Below are 23,386 nucleotides of genomic sequence, written 5' to 3'. Positions count from 1 at the left end.
CTCACATCAGACTTGGCACTCGGAATCGGTTAATATTGGGACAAAATCGCTCTAATGTATGGGGGCCTTTAGAGAGATACAGTAGAGACATGTCCCAAAGCAACCAATCAGCTTCGATCTCTTGAAGTAACAGTTGTTGATTGGTTGCTTTGGACCATTTCCCCCAAATGATAGCTCTACAACGCTTGATACATCTCCCTCCATAGGCGCACGTGCTTGTAAAAGTCGCCTCTTCCTGAATTCCCACTAAGATTCTGGCCCTATACATAGTGTAGCGGGCTGACATTCAGCCAAACCACTGGGCATCTAATTAGCTCATTCACACTCCGACAGACTTCATTACCCGACAGAGGACATGTCGCAGGCTGAAAACCAGTTGTATAATCAGATCATGGGAAAACTCTGCTCAGTGCCAGAACCAAAGGGAAAGCGTCAGCGTTATGTAAGATGTGAGTCTTGTGATAGCGGTGTTCCTACTGTATACAGTATATCTGTAATGTACGCAGGGACTCGGTTATATATATGAAGCAGTTCTGCTGCTCATCAGAATGTCGTACTGTATGTATCATTCCGTCAGTTCATTTACCCAGCGTCCCGCTTTTTGAATTATTCTTGTCATACGTCTCCGCACAGGGGGTGTAAAAGGTTGTGTTCTATGTCCACGATCCCAGCAGCTTCCAATAACTCTCCCCCCTGCAACTGCCAATAGTCACTTCTGCTGGGCTAACACCTACCCAAAATTCTACCTGTTCTGCTTGTATCAAATAAAGGGCCTCATTCATGTTTGTGCGCAATTGCAATTCTCTAGGCTAAGGAGCTGCTATTGACCACAATTGGGGCTGCCACCTCGCACTGATAAGAGATGCCTGTGGGAGCCATTGCACACTCATTTGCAGTTGAGTACACATTCCCAGCCTATACGCCAAAACAAGAAACATGGGAGCTAAGGGTTGGGGTATGGATAAGCAGACAGTACACGGTAGTAGCGGCGCAGTTACCATGTTTTGTATGTACAGCTGACGCCAGATACACACCTACGTTTCTCCAACAACTGCTTGTAAACTCCTCATTACCACCTCCTGTCAATCACTTAGGCCGTGATTCAGGTTGGCTCTTTAAGCTGCAAACATCGCAGCTTACCGAGTGCCTGAGACGTGGTCCGGCCGAATAAGCCCAAATTGGATTGACCCATGATCCTATTGTCCCATTTCTGCCCCCGTTATATCTGTACGAGGGTGGTGACTGATTATCCATGTCTGAAGCCACCCGGTAATATGTGACTGTGTCATTACCTGCTATTATACCATTTCACTGTTTACTGATGACATTAGAACTAACGTGTCTTTATTCTCCAGCCAGACGAACTGACGAACGCCCTGGAGATCAGCAACATCGTCTTTACCAGCATGTTTGCTCTGGAGATGCTTCTGAAGCTCCTAGCCTTCGGGATGTTTGGGTACATCAAGAATCCATATAACATCTTCGATGGGATCATTGTCGTCATCAGGTGACTACTGTCTAATTACGCTTCTCCTAGGAGAGATGTTGGCATTTTGTGGCTCATACGCTTCTGTGGGACTACATGTGCAAGCATACCCTGCCAGTCTTAGTTTTATTGCTCCATAAACAGGGCCTGATTAAAGGTTCTAGGTGCCCTAGGTAATGCACATGTAGCTCCCTATGTAATGCTGCTAACACACCTGTAGAGGGGGGCTCAGGGACTCGCCAGTCATACTGCCAATGTCAATGTAGCGGGACCCTGGGACCGTCCCGGGCGGCAGGATCGCGTGAGGCCCTTCTGCATGCAATGTATCACATGTGATCCCTGCTACCTGGCACCGGGAGGGGGTCCGACACGGAGATCTTACCTCCAACACGTATGATCTCCTGGTTCGATCCAATGCGCACAGGACTGCGCATCCTACCGGATGTCACACATATGTTATTTGGGCCAATTTCACCTGACTTCTCATCCCGATCCGCCGCAATCGGGGGTAATCAGGCCTATATCGCATAGCGTAGGCCTTTACCCTCCATAGTCCCGCAACAGCAGCACCAGACCTGCAGAAATCACCAGGAAAATGGTGCAGTGGCCTATTGGTTGCTGGCGGATCCCGACAGTCATTTACCCGACGTCGGGATCCCGACTGTCAAAACGCCGACAGCCGGGTGCCCGAAGACCACCCGCTATTTTCCCACGTGGGGGTCCACGACGCCCATAGAGGGAGAATAGAATAGGTGGCGTGGCGAGCGCAGCGAGTCCGCAAGGTTATTTTTTGCGCTCACCATGCTGTCTGAGTACAGGCAGTCGGGATCCTGACGTCGGGCTAATGACTGTCGGGATCCCGACTGTCGGAGTCCCATACAACACCCGGCCTTTTTGTGCATGCACAGTAAGAAAATCTGTGGAAAAATGGACACCATAACATCTTCGCGACCTGCTCATGCACAGTAGTCTCTGTGACCGCGTGTCATTCATCCCGCTGTTATAGGGGCTTATGGACAACGTCCAGCCTGGAGGGGGAACCTTAGACTGCACACTCGGTTGGACAGTGCCAGAAAGTAACACCGTTCTGCTGAAATCTGTACAGTTGGGATGTATGATTTCACCAGCCCAGTTCACCTTTTGTCCTCACCAGTGATGACATCACAGTATTTACCTGCCCTGTTGTTAGGTTGCACTGTAATGCCTTTTGCTAGAGGTCCCCAGTACTCTGCTATCCATATACGTCTATTTATAAACGAGATACCCTGCCCTTATACCCTATCACTCCCTAACAAAAATAGTTTTGCGCACCCTTTAACATCCTCATGAGTAACCAAGTCTAAGAACCGCTACTCCAGGCCAATCAGTGGCCACCATAATGGACTTAACAGTAGTTTCCGTAATCATGTAATCTCCGTCGACAGAGGCAGGAATACTGCCATGATTTACCATGACGAAGACAGTACGTGACGGTAGCAGTCGTCACCATGAGTGATATTTTCCTAACCCTTCCCCGTATCTGTTACTGCCACATTGCCCCCTCAACTCCTAACTAGATGGACTCCTGAGGAAACCGTACGGAAAGTCAATACTTATTTTCTGTATCTGAACCAGATGGCTATTCAAAGATTATTTAATTAAGTAGAACTTTGGAAGAAATTGGCTTTTGAAATTGATTTGCTTGCAGTTTAAAGTAAAATCCAGGGAGTTCCGTAGAGAAGAAAATGATTTTCGGTTGATCGATGTGTCTCTCTTAGAGGACCTGTCACAGACTCGTCCATGCATGACCAAACTGTGGGCGCGCGTTAGAGCGATTGCTGCTTTTCAAATCCCTGGCACCCAGAGTCCATGCTGCTTGGTATCTTTCAGTGCCTTGCACAGCCAATCCCTGGCTTTCTGGCTGGTGGGGAAATACAAGTTTCAGCAACCTAAATATAAGCCAGGGGAGAACATTTTCTAATTAGATCAATCTCACCTGGTGTTACATCATGAATATATATAACAAGTGATTTATATGTGTGTTAGTGCACGTGCTCAGATGTCTACATTACCCAGAAAAAAAACACGTAAAACCACATGTCGACCTTTTCGTGTGTCGACCTTTTGCTTGTTTCAACATTTATGGTTGTGTTGACCCTATAATCCAAACCTATAATGGTCACCCCAGAATTTCCCTAAGCAGTGCTTCTTGACATTTGCCCACACAGGTCCTGTGGTAACTGAGCTCAGCAACTGGGATCAAGGGCATAGCTACTATAGGTTCAGGGACTGCAGCAGCTATGGGGCCCAGAGCTGAGAGGGGCCACCTTCCCTGTCACAGTTACATGTGTTATATACAGGGTGTAGCTACCATAGGTGCAGGGAGTGCAGCTGCTATGGGGCCCAGAGCGGAGAGGGGCCACCTTCCCTGTCACAGTTACATGTGATATATACAGGGATGTAGCTACCATAGGTGCAGGGGGTGCAGCTGCTATGGGGCCCAGAGCTGAGCGGGGCACCTTCCCTGTCACAGTTACATGTGTTATATACAGGGATGTAGCTACCATAGGTGCAGGGGGTGCAGCTGCTATGGGGCCCAGAGCTGAGAGGGGCCACCTTCCCTGTCGCAGTTACATGTGATATATACAGGGATGTAGCTACCATAGGTGCAGGGGGTGCAGCTGCTATGGGGTCCAGAGCTGAGAGGGGCCACCTTCCCTGTCACAGTTACATGTGTTATATACAAGGGTGTAGCTACCATTGGTGCAAGGGGATCCACTGCTGTGGGTCCCAGAGCTGAGAGGGGCCACCTTCCCTGTCACCGTTACATGTGTTATATACAGGGGTGTAGCTACCATAGGTGCAGGGGGTGCAGCTGCTATGGGGCCAGAGCTAAGAGGGGCCACCTTCCCTGTCACAGTTACATGTGTTATATACAGGGGTGTAGCTACCATAGGTGCAGGGAGTGCAGCTGCTATGGGCCCAGAGCTGAGAGGGGCCACCTTCCCTGTCACAGTTACGTGTGTTATATACAGGGTGTAGCTACCATAGGTGCAGGGGGTGCAGCTGCTATGGGGCCCAGAGCTGAGAGGGGCCACCTTCCCTGTCACAGTTACATGTGTTATATACAGGGTGTAGCTACCATAGGTGCAGGGACTGCAGCTGCCCTGGGGCCCAGTGCTGAGAGGGGCCACCTTCCCTGTCACCAGTACATGTCTTATATACAGGGGTGTAGCTACCATAGGTGCAGGGAGTGCAGCTGCTATGGGGCCCAGAGCGGAGAGGGGCCACCTTCCCTGTCACAGTTACATGTGATATATACAGGGATGTAGCTACCATAGGTGCAGGGGGTGCAGCTGCTATGGGGCCCAGAGCTGAGCGGGGCACCTTCCCTGTCACAGTTACATGTGTTATATACAGGGATGTAGCTACCATAGGTGCAGGGGGTGCAGCTGCTATGGGGCCCAGAGCTGAGAGGGGCCACCTTCCCTGTCGCAGTTACATGTGATATATACAGGGATGTAGCTACCATAGGTGCAGGGGGTGCAGCTGCTATGGGGTCCAGAGCTGAGAGGGGCCACCTTCCCTGTCACAGTTACATGTGTTATATACAAGGGTGTAGCTACCATTGGTGCAAGGGGATCCACTGCTGTGGGTCCCAGAGCTGAGAGGGGCCACCTTCCCTGTCACCGTTACATGTGTTATATACAGGGGTGTAGCTACCATAGGTGCAGGGGGTGCAGCTGCTATGGGGCCAGAGCTAAGAGGGGCCACCTTCCCTGTCACAGTTACATGTGTTATATACAGGGGTGTAGCTACCATAGGTGCAGGGAGTGCAGCTGCTATGGGCCCAGAGCTGAGAGGGGCCACCTTCCCTGTCACAGTTACGTGTGTTATATACAGGGTGTAGCTACCATAGGTGCAGGGGGTGCAGCTGCTATGGGGCCAGAGCTGAGAGGGGCCACCTTCCCTGTCACCATTACATGTCTTATATACAGGGGTGTAGCTACTATAGGTGCAGGGGGTGCAGCTGCTATGGGGCCCAGAACTGAGAGGGGCCACCTTCCCTGTCGCAGTTACATGTGTTATATACAGGGGTGTAGCTACCATAGGTGCAGGGGGTGCAGCTGCTATGGGGCCCAGAGCTGGGAGGGGCCACCTTCCCTGTCACAGTTACATGTGTTATATACAGGGGTGTAGCTACCATAGGTGCAGGGGGTGCAGCTGCTATGGGGCCAGAGCTGAGAGGGGCCACCTTCCCTGTCACAGTTACATGTGTTATATACAGGGTGTAGCTACCATAGGTGCAGGGAGTGCAGCTGCTATGGGGCCCAGAGCTGAGAGAGGCCACATTCTGCTCTAAGTTATGCGTGTTTTCAAACAAGCAAGTTGAGGTGCAGCCAGTCAGATCCTAACTGTCATTTACCTAGTGCAGTTTATAATATGACAGCTAGACTCTGATTGGTTGATAACACTCCCCCTTGTCTCTGAGAGATGATGTCAGGTCTGTCAGTCCATGACTTGCCCCCACACAGGCCATTCCATGCGACTTACCTACATGTAGACAGCTCATCATGCTCAGCAGTCACTGTGAGTGAGTACGGGCTTGATACATAGGTAAGGGATGCAGTTCTTGACATAAGTGGCTTCCGCTTTCCAATCCCTTCACGCCGCCCGCTGTGTCCTCCTTGCTCTCAGTGTTACGTTGTGATGTGAACTGCCTGTAGGTGGCCATCAATGGAGACACTCACCGCTCTCTACTGCTTTCCTGTCATTCAGTGTCTGGGAGATCATCGGACAGTCAGATGGGGGTTTGTCTGTGCTCAGAACATTCCGACTACTTCGCGTGCTGAAACTGGTCCGCTTCATGCCAGCTCTGCGCCGCCAGCTGGTGGTCCTGATGAAGACCATGGACAATGTGGCCACCTTCTGCATGCTTCTCATGCTCTTCATCTTTATCTTCAGGTAATGGTCCATATCTGCTCTTACATCAGTGTTGCCCGTCTGGTCATCCCCGCTTCCGTACCATAACTGCTTTAGCATCGCCAACCATAGCAAGAAGTAACGTTCTATATTAGCAGAAGACAATTGCTGTTGGTAACCCAATCAAACTGAGATCTCTCGTATAGTTTCCTCCGACTCCTTGTTTCGCCAGCACGCGCACACTCAAACACACAACTACTGTACCTTATGGTCTTGTGCAGTGGTGGGATCCTAATATTGTGTCATTTGTGTCCTACAGCATTCTCGGCATGCATCTGTTTGGCTGTAAGTTTACTGTACGGACTGACACCGGAGACACTATTACCGACCGGAAGAACTTTGATTCCCTTCTCTGGGCCATTGTGACGGTTTTCCAGGTAAGGTGGTCTTTAATGTTTCACTAGGAACTTCAGCAAATTTGGTCTGATAAGTATTCGCTAAACAGGATGGGAATAAGGTTACTGAGGTGTGAGAGCTAGTGGTAGCGGCCTCGATTCCGAGGGCACCGCTGAGATAGTTCTCTCTCTCTCATCCAACCAGGTTGGATGAGAGAGAGCTATCTCAGATGCACCTATGGAAGCGAGACTGAGACTGCACACTGCCATCACCAGAAGTCGGTTGGATGAGAACAGAAAATGTGGAACGGAACAGATCATGTCGAAAGTTTTAAAAATCCACTAAACTGTTTTTGTTCCCTGACCAGTCTCTCTCTCATATATATATATATATATATATATATACAGATTTATATATCAGAAGAGTATCGTTATTATTTTTGGTAGCAGAAACAGATTCCAGAATCAATAGGGTTTAGCAGGGTTTTTGTGTAAGTGCCATGAAGCCAGTTGGGCCTCCAGCAGACATGCGAACCAAGAATAATTCTCAATACTTTTCATTTCCTACTGTGCTGAACCAATGCTGAGACTGACAGCAGCTCGTTGCTATGCACAGTGTGAGTGCGGCCACTTCCTTGCTGGATTTAAGACATTTGTTAATCTCAAACAGAATGAAGGTCACACCGGAACTTCCCAAGCAGGGCTCCCTGACATTTGTCCACACAGGTCCTGTGGTAACTGAGCTCAGCAACTGTGAGCAAGGGCATAGCTACTATAGGTGCTGTGGGGCCCAGACCTGAGAGAGGCCACCTTCCCTGTCACAGTTACATGTGTTATATACAGGGGTGTAACTACCATAGGTGCAGGAAGTGCAGCTGCTATGGGGACCAGAGCTGAGAGGGCCACCTTCCCTGTCACAGTTACATGTGTTATATACAGGGGTGTATCTACCATAGGTGCAGGGAGTGCAGCTGCTATGGGGACCAGAGCTGAGAGGGCCACCTTCCCTGTCACAGTTACATGTGTTATATACAGGGGTGTAACTACCATAGGTGCAGGAAGTGCAGCTGCTATGGGGACCAGAGCTGAGAGGGCCACCTTCCCTGTCACAGTTACATGTGTTATATACAGGGGTGTATCTACCATAGGTGCAGGGAGTGCAGCTGCTATGGGGACCAGAGCTGAGAGGGAATTCTCCCATTTATTAAAACTTGCAACAAATTTTACAATATTTACAATATATCACAATAAATAAATAAATAAATAAATAGTATTTTACAAATGAAATCTTAATACATAACATAAATGAATGCAAACCGCAATATCAAAGGATACATCTGCCTAATAAGCAAAATATCAATAGAGAAATATATACACATGAATATTAACTTTATAACTACTTCATCCCAATATTGCAAAGGAAAACTGAGCAAGGCTTTTTAGATCTATGCAAAACCTGTTCCATTAAAAAAAACCTTATTACCAAAATCTACAGGATGTGAAAAGATAGAAAGTTCCAGCTAAACCTGGAAAAGGATATCTGCCACCCACTCAAGGGGGTTTCAGGCGGCCCCACCAATTGGACCACCTAACAGCATCTACCCTTTTCCGGTCTAGATCCATCATCCTCTCCACCTCGTGCAGAATCAAATCCACCACCACTTCACAAGGAAGGATTTTATCTTTTAGGGAAACCTGACACCGTGCCATCCATGTGTGGTATCTAACTACTAAACTGACTAAATAAATTGTGGTCAAATTAAATACACCATATCTTCTGAATGCTCCATAAGCCCACTCTGGGTAACTAAGCCCCGAAAGGCACGGGATACCCAAAGCTCCTGAAACTCTCTTGTAAACATTTACATTAAAGGGGCACTTGATCAAGAAATGGTCCATCGTCTCCACCTCCCCTAGACACTCCTCCCGTGGACAACCACGATCATTGGCATTTCTCCACATCATGTTCCCCTTCACGTAAAGCTTCCCATGGAAAGAAAGCCAAGCAATGTCTCTAAACTTCGGCGGTATTCTCTCTGAATTTATGAGAGCCAATCCAGCTGAAGCGACATCACTCGGGCAATCCCTTAGTGACAACGGAACATGAAAGTGGGTTCGCAAAATCCTGTCCCCCAACTCCTTCCTGGAAAGGTTTTGTACTTCCCCCACTTCCAGACCCCAACGCTTTGTCACCTTCAAGCTCTGGATAACGTAGATCGGAAGATACCCTCTCCGAATTTGAAGATTCTTCACTTGGCCACCACCTAACCAAAGTTTGAGGAAGGGGGACACCCAGACTTCAAATCCACTTACCCATCGAGGAGGAGTGTCTAACAATAAACTCCCAAGATTAAGTTTTAAAAAGGTTGTAACAAAAAAGACGACAGGGTTGATCATGCCAGCCCCTCCGTCTTTCCTCGACTTGTAAGTAATACCTCTCTTGATTAGGTTCATCCTGTTTCCCCAAAATAAAAGGAAAAACAAGGAGTTCAACCTGGCCCATAAAGATTGAGGCAAAAAACACACATAGCTGACATATAGAAATAACGGGATCAGGTAAGTTTTGCACAAGTCCACCCTTTCCCTGAAAGAGAATTTACACCTCTTCCAGCACTCCACTTTCTTGGCAGCATTCTCCAGACACTTCACCCAATTTAGAGTGGCATAATCACCATGGTCAAAACAAATACCTAGAATCTTTATCTGAGGACTGGGCCGGGGGAGGCTGTCCGGAAGGGAAAATTCTTCTCCTTCCTCCCCCATCCAGAAAGCTTCACACTTCTCTTGGTTTACCCTAGAGCATGAGGCTATAGAGTATTCACAGATGAGCTCTTCCATATCACGTGCCTCTGCCACTGATGACAGAACCACTGTGACATCATCTGCGTAAGCCACCACTTTAAAAGGGAACTCTGGGCCCAGCTGCACCCCTCCCACCGTACCGTTTTCTACCCTTCGTATGAAGGGGTCAATCGCGAATACATACAGGAGAGGGCTCAGGGGACATCCCTGACGAACTCCAGAGCTCACCTCAAAAGCAGGGCCCACCCAACCGTTTACAAGTGGGAAGCTCTCGGCCTGACTGTATAATGTTCTGAGCCAATAGACCACCCTGACTGGAAAACCATACCTTTCAAGTAGGGCCCATAGGTACTCATGATTTACTCGGTCAAAAGCCTTAGACTGATCCAACGCCAGCAAGTATTTTCCCCATTTCTCAGCACGGCACCGTTCTATGGCCTCCCGGACACCAAGGACAGCACTAAATGTGCTTCGACCCTTCACAGTACAGTGCTGGGATGGGGAAAGCAGGTGTTCTGAAAATTCTGACAACCTGTTGAAAAGTATTTTTGCCAAAATCTTTCTATCTGTATTGAGAAGTGCGATGGGGCGCCAGTTCTCAATACGAGATGGGTCCTTCCCCTTGGACAGTAATATGAGGGCAGATATCCTCATAGAAGGAGGGAGGATTCCCCCACCCAGGCACTCATTATATACTTCTACAAGGCGAGGAATCAAGAGGTCAGCAAATACTTTATAAAACTCAGATGTTAAACCATCTGGGCCTGGGGATTTTTTACAACTCAACTTATCAATCGCCATCTTAACTTCCTCTGCTGTCACACTCCTACCCAAGGTTTCAATCGAGGCATCTGGATTACAAAGTCCAGGTGTCTCCCTCAGAAATGTTTCCATCCTCTCTCTGATAAGTGGCTGCTCAGACAAAAGATCGGAGTAATAAGATCTAATGACTCCCAAGATGCCTTCCTTATCCTCACGAAGAACACCCTGTTTGTCAAAAAGACCCCTCACCTCCTTCATCTCGACTGATCTTCCGCAATTTTGGTAAGGATCAGGCGAGTGGTATTTGCCAAAATCCCTTTCCAAAATCAAAGAATCCAGACGGTTATACTGATATTCCCTCATCTGAGCCTTCACTCGGGAGATTTCCCCACTATCTCCACCCTCAGAAATCAAGAAATCTAATTTCCTTCTCAAACTCTGGTAGATATTTCTCTTTATCAAGTTCTTTTTAGCTACCAACCTCTTGAAGAATCTCCGAATTCTCTTTTTAATCTCTTCCCACCACTCAGATCTACTCCATCCAGCCTCCAAAAGTGTTTCCTGAGATTGAAAGAAGTCTCTAAGGGATTGTCTAACCTTTTCCTCTTTTAGGAGCTCAGAATTCAATCGCCATAGGCCCCGCCCCTTTTGAGTAGCTTCTGAAGCATTCAAAATGACAGAGAGAAAAACGTGATCAGAGAACTCTACTGGCTTTACCTCTGGAGGCAAAGTTTTCGAAGTCTCCTTAACAAAAAACCTATCTATTCTAGACCTACGACTACCACTAAAGAAAGTGTAACCCGTGAGGTCTGGAGAATGGCGAACGTGCACATCTACCAGACCTGCCTGTCTAACCATGCTAACTAAAAAATTAGAATCATAGCCCAGGGCTGTCTTTGAACCTCCCCTGTCTTTTGGCCTAATAACGGTGTTGAAATCACCACCAAAGACAATCTGCTGAGCCGTAAAAAGGAACGGTTTTATCTCACTGAAGAGACATTTCCTGTCCCATTTTGACTGTGGTCCATAGATATTAATGAGCCTCAGGTCATGTCCCCTCAGATTGACATCTAAAATCATACACCTACCTGCCTGTAATTCTATAACCCTGTGCACGGTTACCATACCAGTAAAAAGCACTGCCACCCCACTGTACGGCTCGGCCGCAAGAGACCAGTAAGAAGGCCCGCGCTTCCACTCCCTCTTTGCCTTGTGGAGGATGTTCAACTTACTAATTCTGGTCTCTTGCAAAAACAAAAAATCAATCTCAACCGTATTGAAAAAATCAAAGGCCATAAAACGAGCACGTTCAGAGACTACGGAAGCCACATTAATGGTGGCACATCGTATGGGTTGGGGATCCATGTTTCATTGGGTTATAAAAGCAGGACCTTGCTCACTTTTCATTTACATTCTTCCCAGACACCCTATTTGAAGACCTAGATCTTCTAGAACCTTTCCCTTTGAGAGAGGTTTCCCCCTCCCCAATGGCACCCAGCATGCCATCACTGCCTGACTTCTGGGTCAGACCACCCTTACTTTGTGAGGGTCCAGGATCTGGTGGTTTACTCTCTGACCTAGGAGGTAAACCTGGAACTCTCAATAGGTCTTTTGCAGCTACCCCACTCGGTGCAATTACTGAATTTGACGAATCCATTTCAATTTTTTCCTCATCTTCCTCTACCTGTTGTGTCTCCTCTATTACCATCTCTTGAGTAGGGCAGCCTGTACCATCTATCTCAGAATTTCCAGCTACCTCCTCAACCCCTAATTCTGTGCCTACCGGATCCCACTCTAATCCCTCTTCTCCACTACTCTCCTCATTCTCCACTGGTTTCCTTCTCTTACCCTGCTTTGCTTTCTTCTTACTAACCTTGGGGACAAAAACTAACTCTTTACCCTTTTTTAGAACCTCCCCCTCCTGTTCTTCATCAGTAGAAAAGACATCAAATCTATTAGAGAGGACTAATTTTTCACTGTCATCCTTTTTCCTCTTCCCTTTATTTTCTTTTTGGAATTTATCTTTCTTTTCCCCAACATTAGCCGCCCTGGTTTTCACACCTACAAAGACAATTTCTTTGACTGGACCCTCCTTCTCTTTCCTGACAGCTTCCTCCCTCTGTTCTCGCTCACTCTCCATATTATGGCTTGCCCATGGACATCGACTGTAAGGGTGGCCGTCCTCCCCACAAAGGTTACATTTAACATCATTACAGTCTCTTGAGATGTGCCCAATTTTCCCACAGAGTGTGCATTTGGTGACATTACAATCACTACTCAAGTGGCGGAAGTCTCCACATCTAAAGCAGGTGCGTGGCTGCCCAGCATAAAAGCACTGGACGCGGTCTCTGCCAATATAGGCCGCAGATGGTATATGCAAGAAACCTTTATCCGTACTTTTTAACTGAACCATAGCCGACCACGCACCTCCCCAGACTCCCATTGTGAAACCAACCTTTATTAAATTAGATTGCACTGTGCAGAATCTGGACAACCAAAACAAAATATCCTGGGCAGGAATGGACTCATTTCTGACTAATATTGTTATTTTAACCTTATCCTGCTTTGTAACCAAATTAGTTCTATAGTTACTATATGGTGCCTGGGATCTGCATGCCTGCCACTTTGTCCAAAAAGCCTGTAAGCCCTGATAGGAAAGGAAACTTACATCAAAGTCAGGTGTTTTGACTGGATGGATACAGGCATACAGATCTGAAGCATGGAAGCCCAGGCTGAAAATCATCTCTAAAAACACTTCTTTAGTTGGGACTTCACCTGTCCCTGCCCATTTAAATTGCAAAAGATTTCTCCTCTTAGTCATTTGGCCAGAAGTAACTGCTGTTGGGGGTACATTCATATTTACCAAACTAGCATAAGACCTTGTGCCTGGGACAATTTTCTTATTTACTTCATCAGTCTTATTATTTGCAGCATTAGACACATTTACTACATTTCTGGCTTCAAGTCTCTTTTTCTCACTGCTGATTAATTCAGCTGCAGCTTTTAACCTGGCTGGAGCATCCAACTGGCCATACACAGCCTGAATCACTTCCCTACCCCCCTCAGATAAAATGTTTCTGTCCAAGATAGGCATCCCTTGTGCAGTGTTACAAGGCTGCACTAAGTCACTGTGAGAAGCAGAAGTCTGTACAATGTTAGAAACAGTCTTCACAGCCTTGTCTGTTAACCCATCCCATACAGATAATGTACAAAAGTCACTACCATGCTGAGCTACTGCAGAGCCCACATTACCAGCTGCTGTAGGAATATCATTATTAGCAGAGACACCCTGATCCATACTACACAATGTTACCTTTCTGGCATCCTCTGCTGCTGCCAGGACTGACACACTCTCAGTTGATGCTTTACTTTCGAGTTCAGCAGAAAGGGACACAGGTGTGCTACCTGCAGCTTCTGCCATTTCCACAGGCCTCGTTAACAGCTGAGCTCCATCACAATCAGGTAACCCCTTCACTGCTGCCTGCTTCTCCAGTCGCTTCTCCTTTAATTTGGCTTTAACCCTTTCCAGGGTGGTAGAAAGGGATTCAATTGACTCTTTCAGTACAGACCTTTCCCACTTGCGGCAGGTACTTCTTTTTTTCTTTTTATCTGCAATTCTGGACTGTATGCGCTTGGCTTCTTTTTGCAGGTCCTCTATAGAGAAATTGTTAAAGGACTCTTCCTCCTCCTCCTCCTCACCACACTCTTCTTCATCCTCTGTATTACCTGGGGATGTAGGTACATTTTCCAATGCATCTAGAGGCTTCACCTCCCCCCCCGCTTCACTCCCCCCTGGACAAGCAATGGCTGCTGCTACTCGACCCTGCATTACTTCATGCAGGGGAGCATCCAGGGAGAGTTTGGGGTTATCCGACTGAGGCTCCAGTTGACCCACTGGAGCCTTGCCAACAGAGCAGGTCACTTCCATTTCTGCTCCATCCTGTGTTCCATCACACAGGAGAGCACCCTGTGGCATAGGGAGGGCTTGCTGCGGCTCTACCTGTACCGAAGCCATGCTGAGGGAACTGCCGTCATTGCCTCTCGAGCTGCTCATGTTGCTACCTGATGCACCAGACTGGCCAACCGCACTAGTTGTCTGGGCACCAGGAATTTTCACTTTGGATTCTGTAGTACCACAACCACGTGAGGACTTCCGGGAGACATGTCCCCCAGGAGGATCCATCCCCCTGGGGGAAAATCGCAGGGAATCCCCCTGCAAACACTGGATGCAGCTGCTGGAGCTCACCAAACACCTTACTCACAGCTGACTCAGCACAGACTGCTGAGACTCCACCCACAAGCCTGTCTGGATTACAGGTGTGCAGAGCCCAGAGCTGAGAGGGGCCACCTTACCTGTCACAGTTACATGTGTTATATACAGGGGTGTAACTACCATAGGTGCAGGAAGTGCAGCTGCTATGGGGACCAGAGCTGAGAGGGCCACCTTCCCTGTCACAGTTACATGTGTTATATACAGGGGTGTATCTACCATAGGTGCAGGGAGTGCAGCTGCTATGGGGCCCAGAGCTGAGAGGGGCCACGTTCCCTGTCACAGTTACATGTGTTATATACAGGGTGTAGCTACCATAGGTGCAGGGAGTGCAGCTGCTATGGGGACCAGAGCTGAGAGGGCCACCTTCCCTGTCACAGTTACATGTGTTATATACAGGGGTGTATCTACCATAGGTGCAGGGAGTGCAGCTGCTATGGGGCCCAGAGCTGAGAGGGGCCACCTTCCCTGTCACAGTTACATGTGTTATATACAGGGTGTAGCTACCATAGGTGCAGGGAGTGCAGCTGCTATGGGGCCAGAGCTGAGAGGGGCCACCTTCCCTGTCACAGTTAAATGTGTTATATACAGGGGTGTAGCTACTATAGGTGCAGGGAGTACAGCTGCTATGGGGCCCAGAGCTGAGATGGGCCACCTTCCCTGTCACAGTTATATGTGTTATACACAGTGGTGTAGCTACCATAGGTGCAGGGAGTGCAGCTGCTATGGGGCCCAGAGCTGAGAGGGGCCACCTTTCCTGTCACAGTTACATGTGTTATGCACAAGGGTGCAGCTACCATAGGTGCAGAGGGTGCAGCTGCTATGGGGTCCAAAACTGAGATGGGGCCACATTCCCTTTTACAGTTACATATGTTATATACATTTTTTCATCATTTGGTGGTTATGGGGGTTCTTACAAACTTTATCTTTCCCATATCTATCCCCATAGGAAGCGCGGGTCCAAATCTGTGTTCAAAATAAGATTATTTTCTTGGGTGAACCATCCAGACAGGAAGCGGTTAATGTTCCTTACTCTATGACATTGTGCAAACACCAGAAATGTCCTGGTACCTCAGACGTAACACTCAGTCCTACCAAACATAACAGAGGCGATAAGAAACTCGGGCTAATTAACTCCAGCTCCGGGATCACTAATCCCGCATTAGAATTTGCCCATTGATTTTGGCCACAAAGTATCTGAATATTCCGTGAGAGTGTTATCAGGGCTTGCTGCATTCCGTGTCTTTTTGAAGAGGATTTAGAACAATCTGCTGTGAGAACTGTGCCCATAAATTTCCACAGTGGGTGCTCGCAGCCTAATTAACATCATTATGGAAGCGCTTTGATGCTGTCCGAGTGGAGGCACAACGCCTGGCTTCTGTCACTAACTTTTAATGTGAGCAATGATAACACAACCCGAGCGCTCGCTGGATTTTACATTTAACCTGTTGCTGCATTTAGCGGCTGGCGGCTGTACTAGCCAGCATCCATCACCTGTTGGCAGGGTTGCCATCAAAAATGGGGGGCCCGGAACTGACTAAGGGCCAGATGCACTAAGCTTCAAAAGTGATAAAATGGAGCGTGATAAACAACCAGCCAATCAGCTCCTACCTGCCATGTCACAGACTCTGTTTGAAAAATGTCAGACAGGAGCTGATTGGTTGGTTGTTTATCACTCTCCATTTTATCACTTTCGAAGCTTAGAGAATCTGGCCCTAAATACTTTACCTCTACATTGCTTCTAGGGAAATGTGAACTTTGTTTATGACAAATTATACTATATAAACTCCAGTCCAGGGCCCCCTTTCTGTCTGGGCCCCAGTCCCAGCAATCTCCCCCCTGCCTGTTGGGTCATATTTAATACAATCTACTGTTCCAGGTTTAATAAGAGGAATGCCTGTTCTCAGTGCTTTAATGTTTGCTCTGCTCGTACACTGGGTGCAGTGGCGTAACTCTGGGAGACAATGGAGTCATCCACCACCGGGCTCCTGCTCCCAAGGGGGCGCCTCTCCTCCGCTGCAAGATTAAATCAGTTAATTGAAAGTTTTTTTCTTGTGGGGGGCAGCGAATTTGCACGGCGGCTGATTATTGGTAGACTGCGCATGCATAAGGGTCACAGTTCGCACGCGCAAGGCCGTCCTACGATGAAATCCTGCTACTATTTCTATTTGCACATTGTTACCAAGGGGATTGACAGGAAGTGGGCGTCTGGGAATGGAAACGGGCATTACTGGGAGTGCTAAGAAATACAGGGCAGTGTCTAGGAAACACCGGTAGTGTCGGGGAAAACGCCCAAGCGGTTTAGAGGAGGGTGTTTGACGTCCGCTCCAGGCCGGATACGCCTTGTTCCATATCCGAGTAAGTCTCTGGCTAATCTTATCCTGCGATGAATGGCGCCCATTGTAACAATCATTAGATGGTGACTGACCGCTGCAAATTCCTGGGTGTGCGATCAGCTCGGAATTAGCCCCACTGCATGGAAGGAGATCTGAGCAAGTAAATATAACCTATTTTACAGCATATACTATATAATATAATCTCATATTTGTATAAATGACAGAGCGCCAACCCCAATCCCCTGCCACAGGCACAAGGTCGCGGCGCTAATGGAAAGCCGTCTCTCTCATAACGACAGACTGCAGCAGCTTCAGTTAATTAAAAATAATCTTTTTTCTTTTTTTTTCTAACTCAGATTCTCACCCAGGAAGACTGGAACGTGGTCTTGTACAATGGAATGGCATCCACCTCATCCTGGGCGGCTCTTTACTTCGTGGCTCTGATGACATTTGGGAACTATGTCCTGTTTAACCTCTTGGTGGCCATTCTGGTGGAGGGCTTCCAGGCAGAGGTAACTTTCTCCACACAGATAACTGCGACCTCTAAGATGAGCGATCGAATCTGAATCAGGGTAAATGTATTTTTCCAACACAGTGGGCCAGATGTACTAAGCCTTGAAAAGTAATACAATGGAAAGCGATAAACAACCAGCCAATCAGCTCCTACCTGACGTTTTTCAAACCCAGCCTGTGACATGGCAGGTAGGAGCTGATTGGCTGGCTGTTTATTACTCTCCATTTTATCACTTTTTGAAGCGTGATACATCTGGCCCACAGTGCGTTCTGGGTTATAGGCCTCTTTATAGCGTACAATAAGGTACCAATTAAGCGACACTGGATGAAAGTACGAGGATAAAGGAAACGGCACACAGCGGGAAGCCGGGTTGGGTGATTATTAGACACACTCCTTGGCAGGACTTTGTCTGAGCAGCAGTAACGAGATGGAGTCGGGGACATTAGGCGGACATGATATATCCATGTCACTTTATTGCAGTAATCTACATTCACATGATAAGCGTGTCTGGCACAGTAATGCATGACTACTCGTTGAATTATGGTATTGAAATGGAGCTTGAAATGGCTAATAAAAATTACAACGCTTCCTGGAAATGGAACCCCCCCCCTCTTGAGACCCCCTCCCACATTGCTGACTATCCCCATTTTTCTGCTAACGGGGACAATTTGCCAAGCGATGATCTCAGTCTCCGAATAACCTTGGAGCCTTGGAAATGAGTGGGGGGTTTTTACTGTCTTTAGCACCTCGTTAAGATCACCCGAGTCCTCAGCTAATTAAAAATAAAAAATCATTTAGTCATCAAAGTGTTCCTCGGCTTTCTAGAGTTTTTTTTATTTTATTTCAAGAAGAGCGGCCATTAATCTGAGAAATGTCCCTCGGACCCCTTTTTCTGCAGACACTTCTAGTGGGCATGGGGCATCAATTAGCGGAAATGTCCACAAAGATAAAGTTAGTCTGTAGCTGTAATAATGGTCTATGGGAAGTCTGACATTATAGATTTCAGGTCATTAGGTGATTACATTCAAAATGGGACTGTGGTTCTGGTTAACACAGCGTGTTCCGTATTGTCTCTTGTGACTTGTATGTAACCATGTGTCACCAGTAGCAGTCTTCAGCAGAACAAAGGAAGGTGTATAGTAAAATGCCCAGCATGACTTTGAAAGCAACGCGACCGGACATATACGCTAGGGAGGCCAATCGCGCGATCAGGATTGGGGCAATCCTGTGTTTTAGCCCCCCCCCCCCCCCCCGTGGGACCAAATGACACAGTGGGGGCGTGGCTACAAAGACTCGATCATACTGGCCCCCAAACACGTCCTTTCTAGCACCGCCCCCCTGCCCCTTTCCTACACCTTCAGCTGCCCCGGCCCCCTGCCTCAAAATAACTGGCTCTCCCAGAGTCGGCAGCCCAAATTTAGGCAACCCTGAATTAATGGGATTTTAATCCCGGGATCGGAACCTCCAACTCCGGGATTTCTGTATCAATTCACGCATGCACTTTTGACTTATTTATGCCGGGCAGCACTGAGCACCAGCGGGGTTGGGCTCAGACGCTGAAAGGCGACCAGGTTGTGTGGCTATGATGTTAGAGGTCGTGCTGTGCAGCCACGCTCCTCCCCGCACTATCAGCTGTGCCAGCTTGCCCGCTGGAGAACTATTGCACAGCGGTTCCCAGCGTGATGTGGCATCTGCAGGCCAATCTCGGGCAATAAACCTGCCCACATGTTCTAAGGGGATACAGTCGCCAGTTCAACACTACTGTATGAAGGCCAACATACATTAGGTCGAGCAGGATGCAACAGAGAAATCATAGACGGAATCTGATTGGTTGCTATCGGCAACATCAACCTCTTTTCATGATGAGCTTTAGAAAATGTACTCCTAGAAGTCCCCCTAATTTTGCCTCCTAATAATGAACGGGCCCATTACTAAAAAAAATCAGCCCATTCGTGATAGTAAATAGGCCCCCAGCGGAGAATTACCGAGGTTTATATTATACAAAGGTTAGCATCACTTTTGTATTATGTAGCTGGAGACACATTATCTAAAGGTCTTTAAACCCAATTTAATTTTATCGGCATTGTGTCCTATTAGTCAGCGGCAATGAGAAGCCGTCTTATGCAGACACAGATCGCTGTAATTGGCACGGAGGCTTCCCCATAAAGGCTGAGCATTTGCTATATGTGTCATTAAGTGTATACGGAGGATCGGTGGATGGTCCTGTGTTACTGCCGCTGTAAATGGCTTCATGCAGACTCTGACGATCTCAGCCTTATAATGAACCATTTACAGGATGCACAGCAAAAAATCTGTAGTTGCGGATAAGCGATGAGTGGGCTTTACGGATGACACACTACACAGGTAATCCAGGTAGTGGTAGCGCTGTGGGGAACAGATTAGTGATGTTTCATCTGTCAGACACAGATAAAACTGCAGAACACAGCTACCTGATGCCTTTGTCAGATGTCAGAAGGCCCATCTAAAATATCCTCACATCACTCTGTATTATATCTGCCCTCCAGGGGGACGCTACAAGGTCAGACACTGACGAAGACAAAGTCTCCACCAACTTTGATGAAGACCTGGAAAAGCTGAAAGATCTCCGTGCCGCAGGTAGTTTTTTTATGTGACCTACTTTTTGTCCTTTTGCAGTAATGGGCTTTTTTCACATCCATATGTATTTAATTTATTGGATTTTTTTTATTTTACATTCTTTTACGGAAAAAAAAAACGGGGAAAAAAAACAACTCAAGTTTTTCTGTCCTTTTTCTGTGCTTTAGAGTATTGTCTTTATAGGCAAAGGTGATTATTTTCACAGCCATTGAATAAAATATAATGTTGTTAAGGTAGATTTTTATCCAACACAGAGAGTAAAAATAAGCTGCACCCGGGTGCTACTGGTGGTCTGCCACTGGAATCCAGAAAAAGAATACATGCACAGATGTGTCCAAGTACTAGAGCAAATAGCTTGCACAAGCAGCTTCTGCTGATTAAAATGATATGTAGCGTGCCTACATGCAGTGTGGGACTGCCACCATATGCATATGAAATGCCACTTAACACGATTTTCCAGGAAAACACTGTAACATCTCATTTCTTGTGCATATACAGCCATAGCAATATTGAAATGTGGCAAATCATTGTACTCAGCTGAAGCTGCTTGTGCATCCTGTTCATTCCATTTTGCAAATAACATCTCTGACCTTCTTGGAAATCAGCTGTTAATCTTGAACAAATATTTTATTGTCTTTCCTACAGAGCTTAAGATGTACTCACTTGCAGTGACCCCCAACGGACACCTCGACCCTCGCTGTGCAATGCCCCCTCCCATAATTATGCGCACCGCTGCCACCCCCATGCCCACTCCAAAGAGCTCTCCATGCCTGGACTCCGTGCACACCTTTGCGGATTCCAGAAGGGAAAGCAATGCCTCGCTAGATCCTTCAACCTGCGACCAGAAGTCTCTGGTGGGTCTCAGATGATCTGATTCTTATTGTATTTTATACAGATAAAGTCTATAGTAGAGCAATAAAAGTAATCAGTGGTCATTCCATATTGTTTTCCTATTCACTATTAGTTATACCATGACATCAATGTTATATCTGTTCTGCAGGCATTAGGTGACTGTGCAGGAAGGACAGGGGTTGGTGACCTAATGGACAATATTGTTCGTCGATTGTTTGCTAAGACGAATTACCTCTCTTTATATCTGCTCCCAGGCCAGTATCCGGAGCTCCCCATGTGCACCTTGGGGCACCTACAGCAACTGGGGTAGCCGCCGCTCCAGCTGGAACAGCCTGGGCCGGGCCCCAAGCATCAAGAAGAAGAACCAGTGTGGGGAAAGGGAATCTCTTCTCTCCGGTGAGGGTAAGGGCAGTACAGACGACGACTCCGATGACTGCAAGCCAACCGCTGTGGGCAGGATAGCTCTTCATCGCCGGGCAGGCTCTCTGGACACTCGCGGTTCCTTGGACATCCCAGAACTCCTGCAGGTCCCTACCCTACGGCACTCACTCAGCGTCAGCCCCCTGGCTATGGTGCCTGCCGACTTTCAGGACTGCAACGGCAAATTGGTTGCAGTGCCTAGCGATCTGTTTGTGAGAGTGGACAAGCACAAGGACGAGCCGTTGGACTATGAGGATGATCCGGAAGATGTGAGTACTGGTGGGTGCCTGGGATCCAGGTTCTGCGACTCCATGAATGCAGAACCTCGCGCTCAGAGGCACACACTGTAGTTCCATTGCCTCGAGAAAGCTCAGAGTTTTTAATTACTGCTTTCTTAATGATTCGTCTGGGAAGAAGAATATGTAGAGTAATATACATTCATTGTCTTAATCCTCCCATAGTGTACTTACAGCTGCAGTATCCCAGCAACTAATTAATACTCATTGATTTTTCTGTTACAGGAAATACAGCGCAATTACGTTTTTTTTTATCTCAGTTGGATTACATTCTGCTAATTAATCACAATGTTATAATAACAAGAATGAGAGTTTTATGCCATCCACCCTGTCGCTTCGTACAGTCTTTTCACTGGCTCTTTGTTATTACATCTCCTATAGGCGTTTTACACTGTGTTCATGTAAGAATGGCTGGATGCACATCCTTGTTTAAGACCAGTTTCATTGTATTTGCAAGAATGCTACTAATAATAATGATGATATAACAGATAATAACATTTTAGTCTTTATGTGTGATGGTCTCACTGTCTCCTCTCATGTGGTTTCCAGAGTTACTGCTTCCGTCTCCGCAAGATTCTGGAGCCTTACAAGCCCAAGTGGTGCAAGACCCATGAAGATTGGTCTCTTTACATGTTTTCACCTCAGAACAAGTGAGAGTATATTATATGATATATAATCCATCTCTATAGAGACTAAGAACCTAGGGAGCGGTGTATCAGCTTTGTCCACCTGTTGTATCCCCCACTATGTATATCCAGCTGCTCCTACCATGTATAACACCAGCTGTTCACCCACCATTTATAACACCAGCTGTCCCCACTACCATGTATAACACCAGCTGTCTACACCACCATGTATAACACCAGCTGTCCACCCACCATGTATAACACCAGCTGTCCACCCACCATGTATAACACTAGCTATTCCCACCACCATGTATAACACCAGCTGTCCACCCACCATGTATAACACCAGCTGTCCACCCACCATGTATAACACCAGCTGTCCCTCCACCATGTATAACACCAGCTATCCCCACCACCATGTATAACACCAGCTGTCCACCCACCATGTATAACACCAGCTGTCCCCACCACCATGTATAACACCAGCTGTCTACACCACCATGTATAACACCAGCTGTCTACACCACCATGTATAACACCAGCTGTCCACCCACCATGTATAACACCAGCTCTTCCCTCCACCATGTATAACACCAGCTGTCTACACCACCATGTATAACACCAGCTGTCTACACCACCATGTATTACACCAGCTGTCCACCCACCATGTATAACACCAGCTGTCTACACCACCATGTATTACACCAGATGTCCACCCACCATGTATAACACCAGCTGTCCACCCACCATGTATAACACCAGCTGTCCCTCCACCATGTATAACACCAGCTGTCCCCACCACCATTTATAACACCAGCTGTCCCCACCACCATGTATAACACCAGCTGTCCACCCACCATGTATAACACCATCTGTCTACACCACCATGTATAACACCAGCTGTCCAACCACCATGTATAACACCAGCTGTCCAACCACCATGTATAACACCAGCTGTCCACCCACCATGTATAACACCAGCTGTCCACCCACCATGTATAACACCAGCTGTCCACCCACCATGTATAACACCAGCTGTCCACCCACCATGTATAACACCAGCTGTCCAACCACCAAGTATAACACTAGCTGTCTACACAAGCATATAT

The 23,386-nt window shown here is 47.3% G+C and overlaps 1 protein-coding gene across 6 annotated transcripts in view; it reads left to right on the top strand.

The window, feature by feature from the left end:
* The window catches only part of CACNA1H (calcium voltage-gated channel subunit alpha1 H), a 410,611-nt gene that overhangs the window by 324,417 nt on the left and 62,808 nt on the right, over nt 1-23,386 (top strand). For all 6 annotated transcript variants that reach the window (XM_083152776.1, XM_083152780.1, XM_083152775.1 and 3 more), the window contains 8 exons: nt 1,356-1,507; nt 6,245-6,430; nt 6,708-6,825; nt 17,310-17,465; nt 19,993-20,083; nt 20,729-20,937; nt 21,190-21,624; nt 22,201-22,301. In XM_083152776.1, the coding sequence (XP_083008902.1) occupies nt 1,356-1,507; nt 6,245-6,430; nt 6,708-6,825; nt 17,310-17,465; nt 19,993-20,083; nt 20,729-20,937; nt 21,190-21,624; nt 22,201-22,301 (1,448 nt within the window). The remainder of the gene's footprint in view (nt 1-1,355; nt 1,508-6,244; nt 6,431-6,707; nt 6,826-17,309; nt 17,466-19,992; nt 20,084-20,728; nt 20,938-21,189; nt 21,625-22,200; nt 22,302-23,386) is intronic.

The sequence above is a fragment of the Crinia signifera genome, chromosome 7, assembly GCF_055691185.1.
Source record: "Crinia signifera chromosome 7, ASM5569118v1, whole genome shotgun sequence".
NCBI classification, from domain to species: domain Eukaryota; kingdom Metazoa; phylum Chordata; class Amphibia; order Anura; family Myobatrachidae; genus Crinia; species Crinia signifera.
Note: the sequence above shows the minus strand (reverse complement) of the source record. Positions and strands in the feature narration are given on the sequence as shown.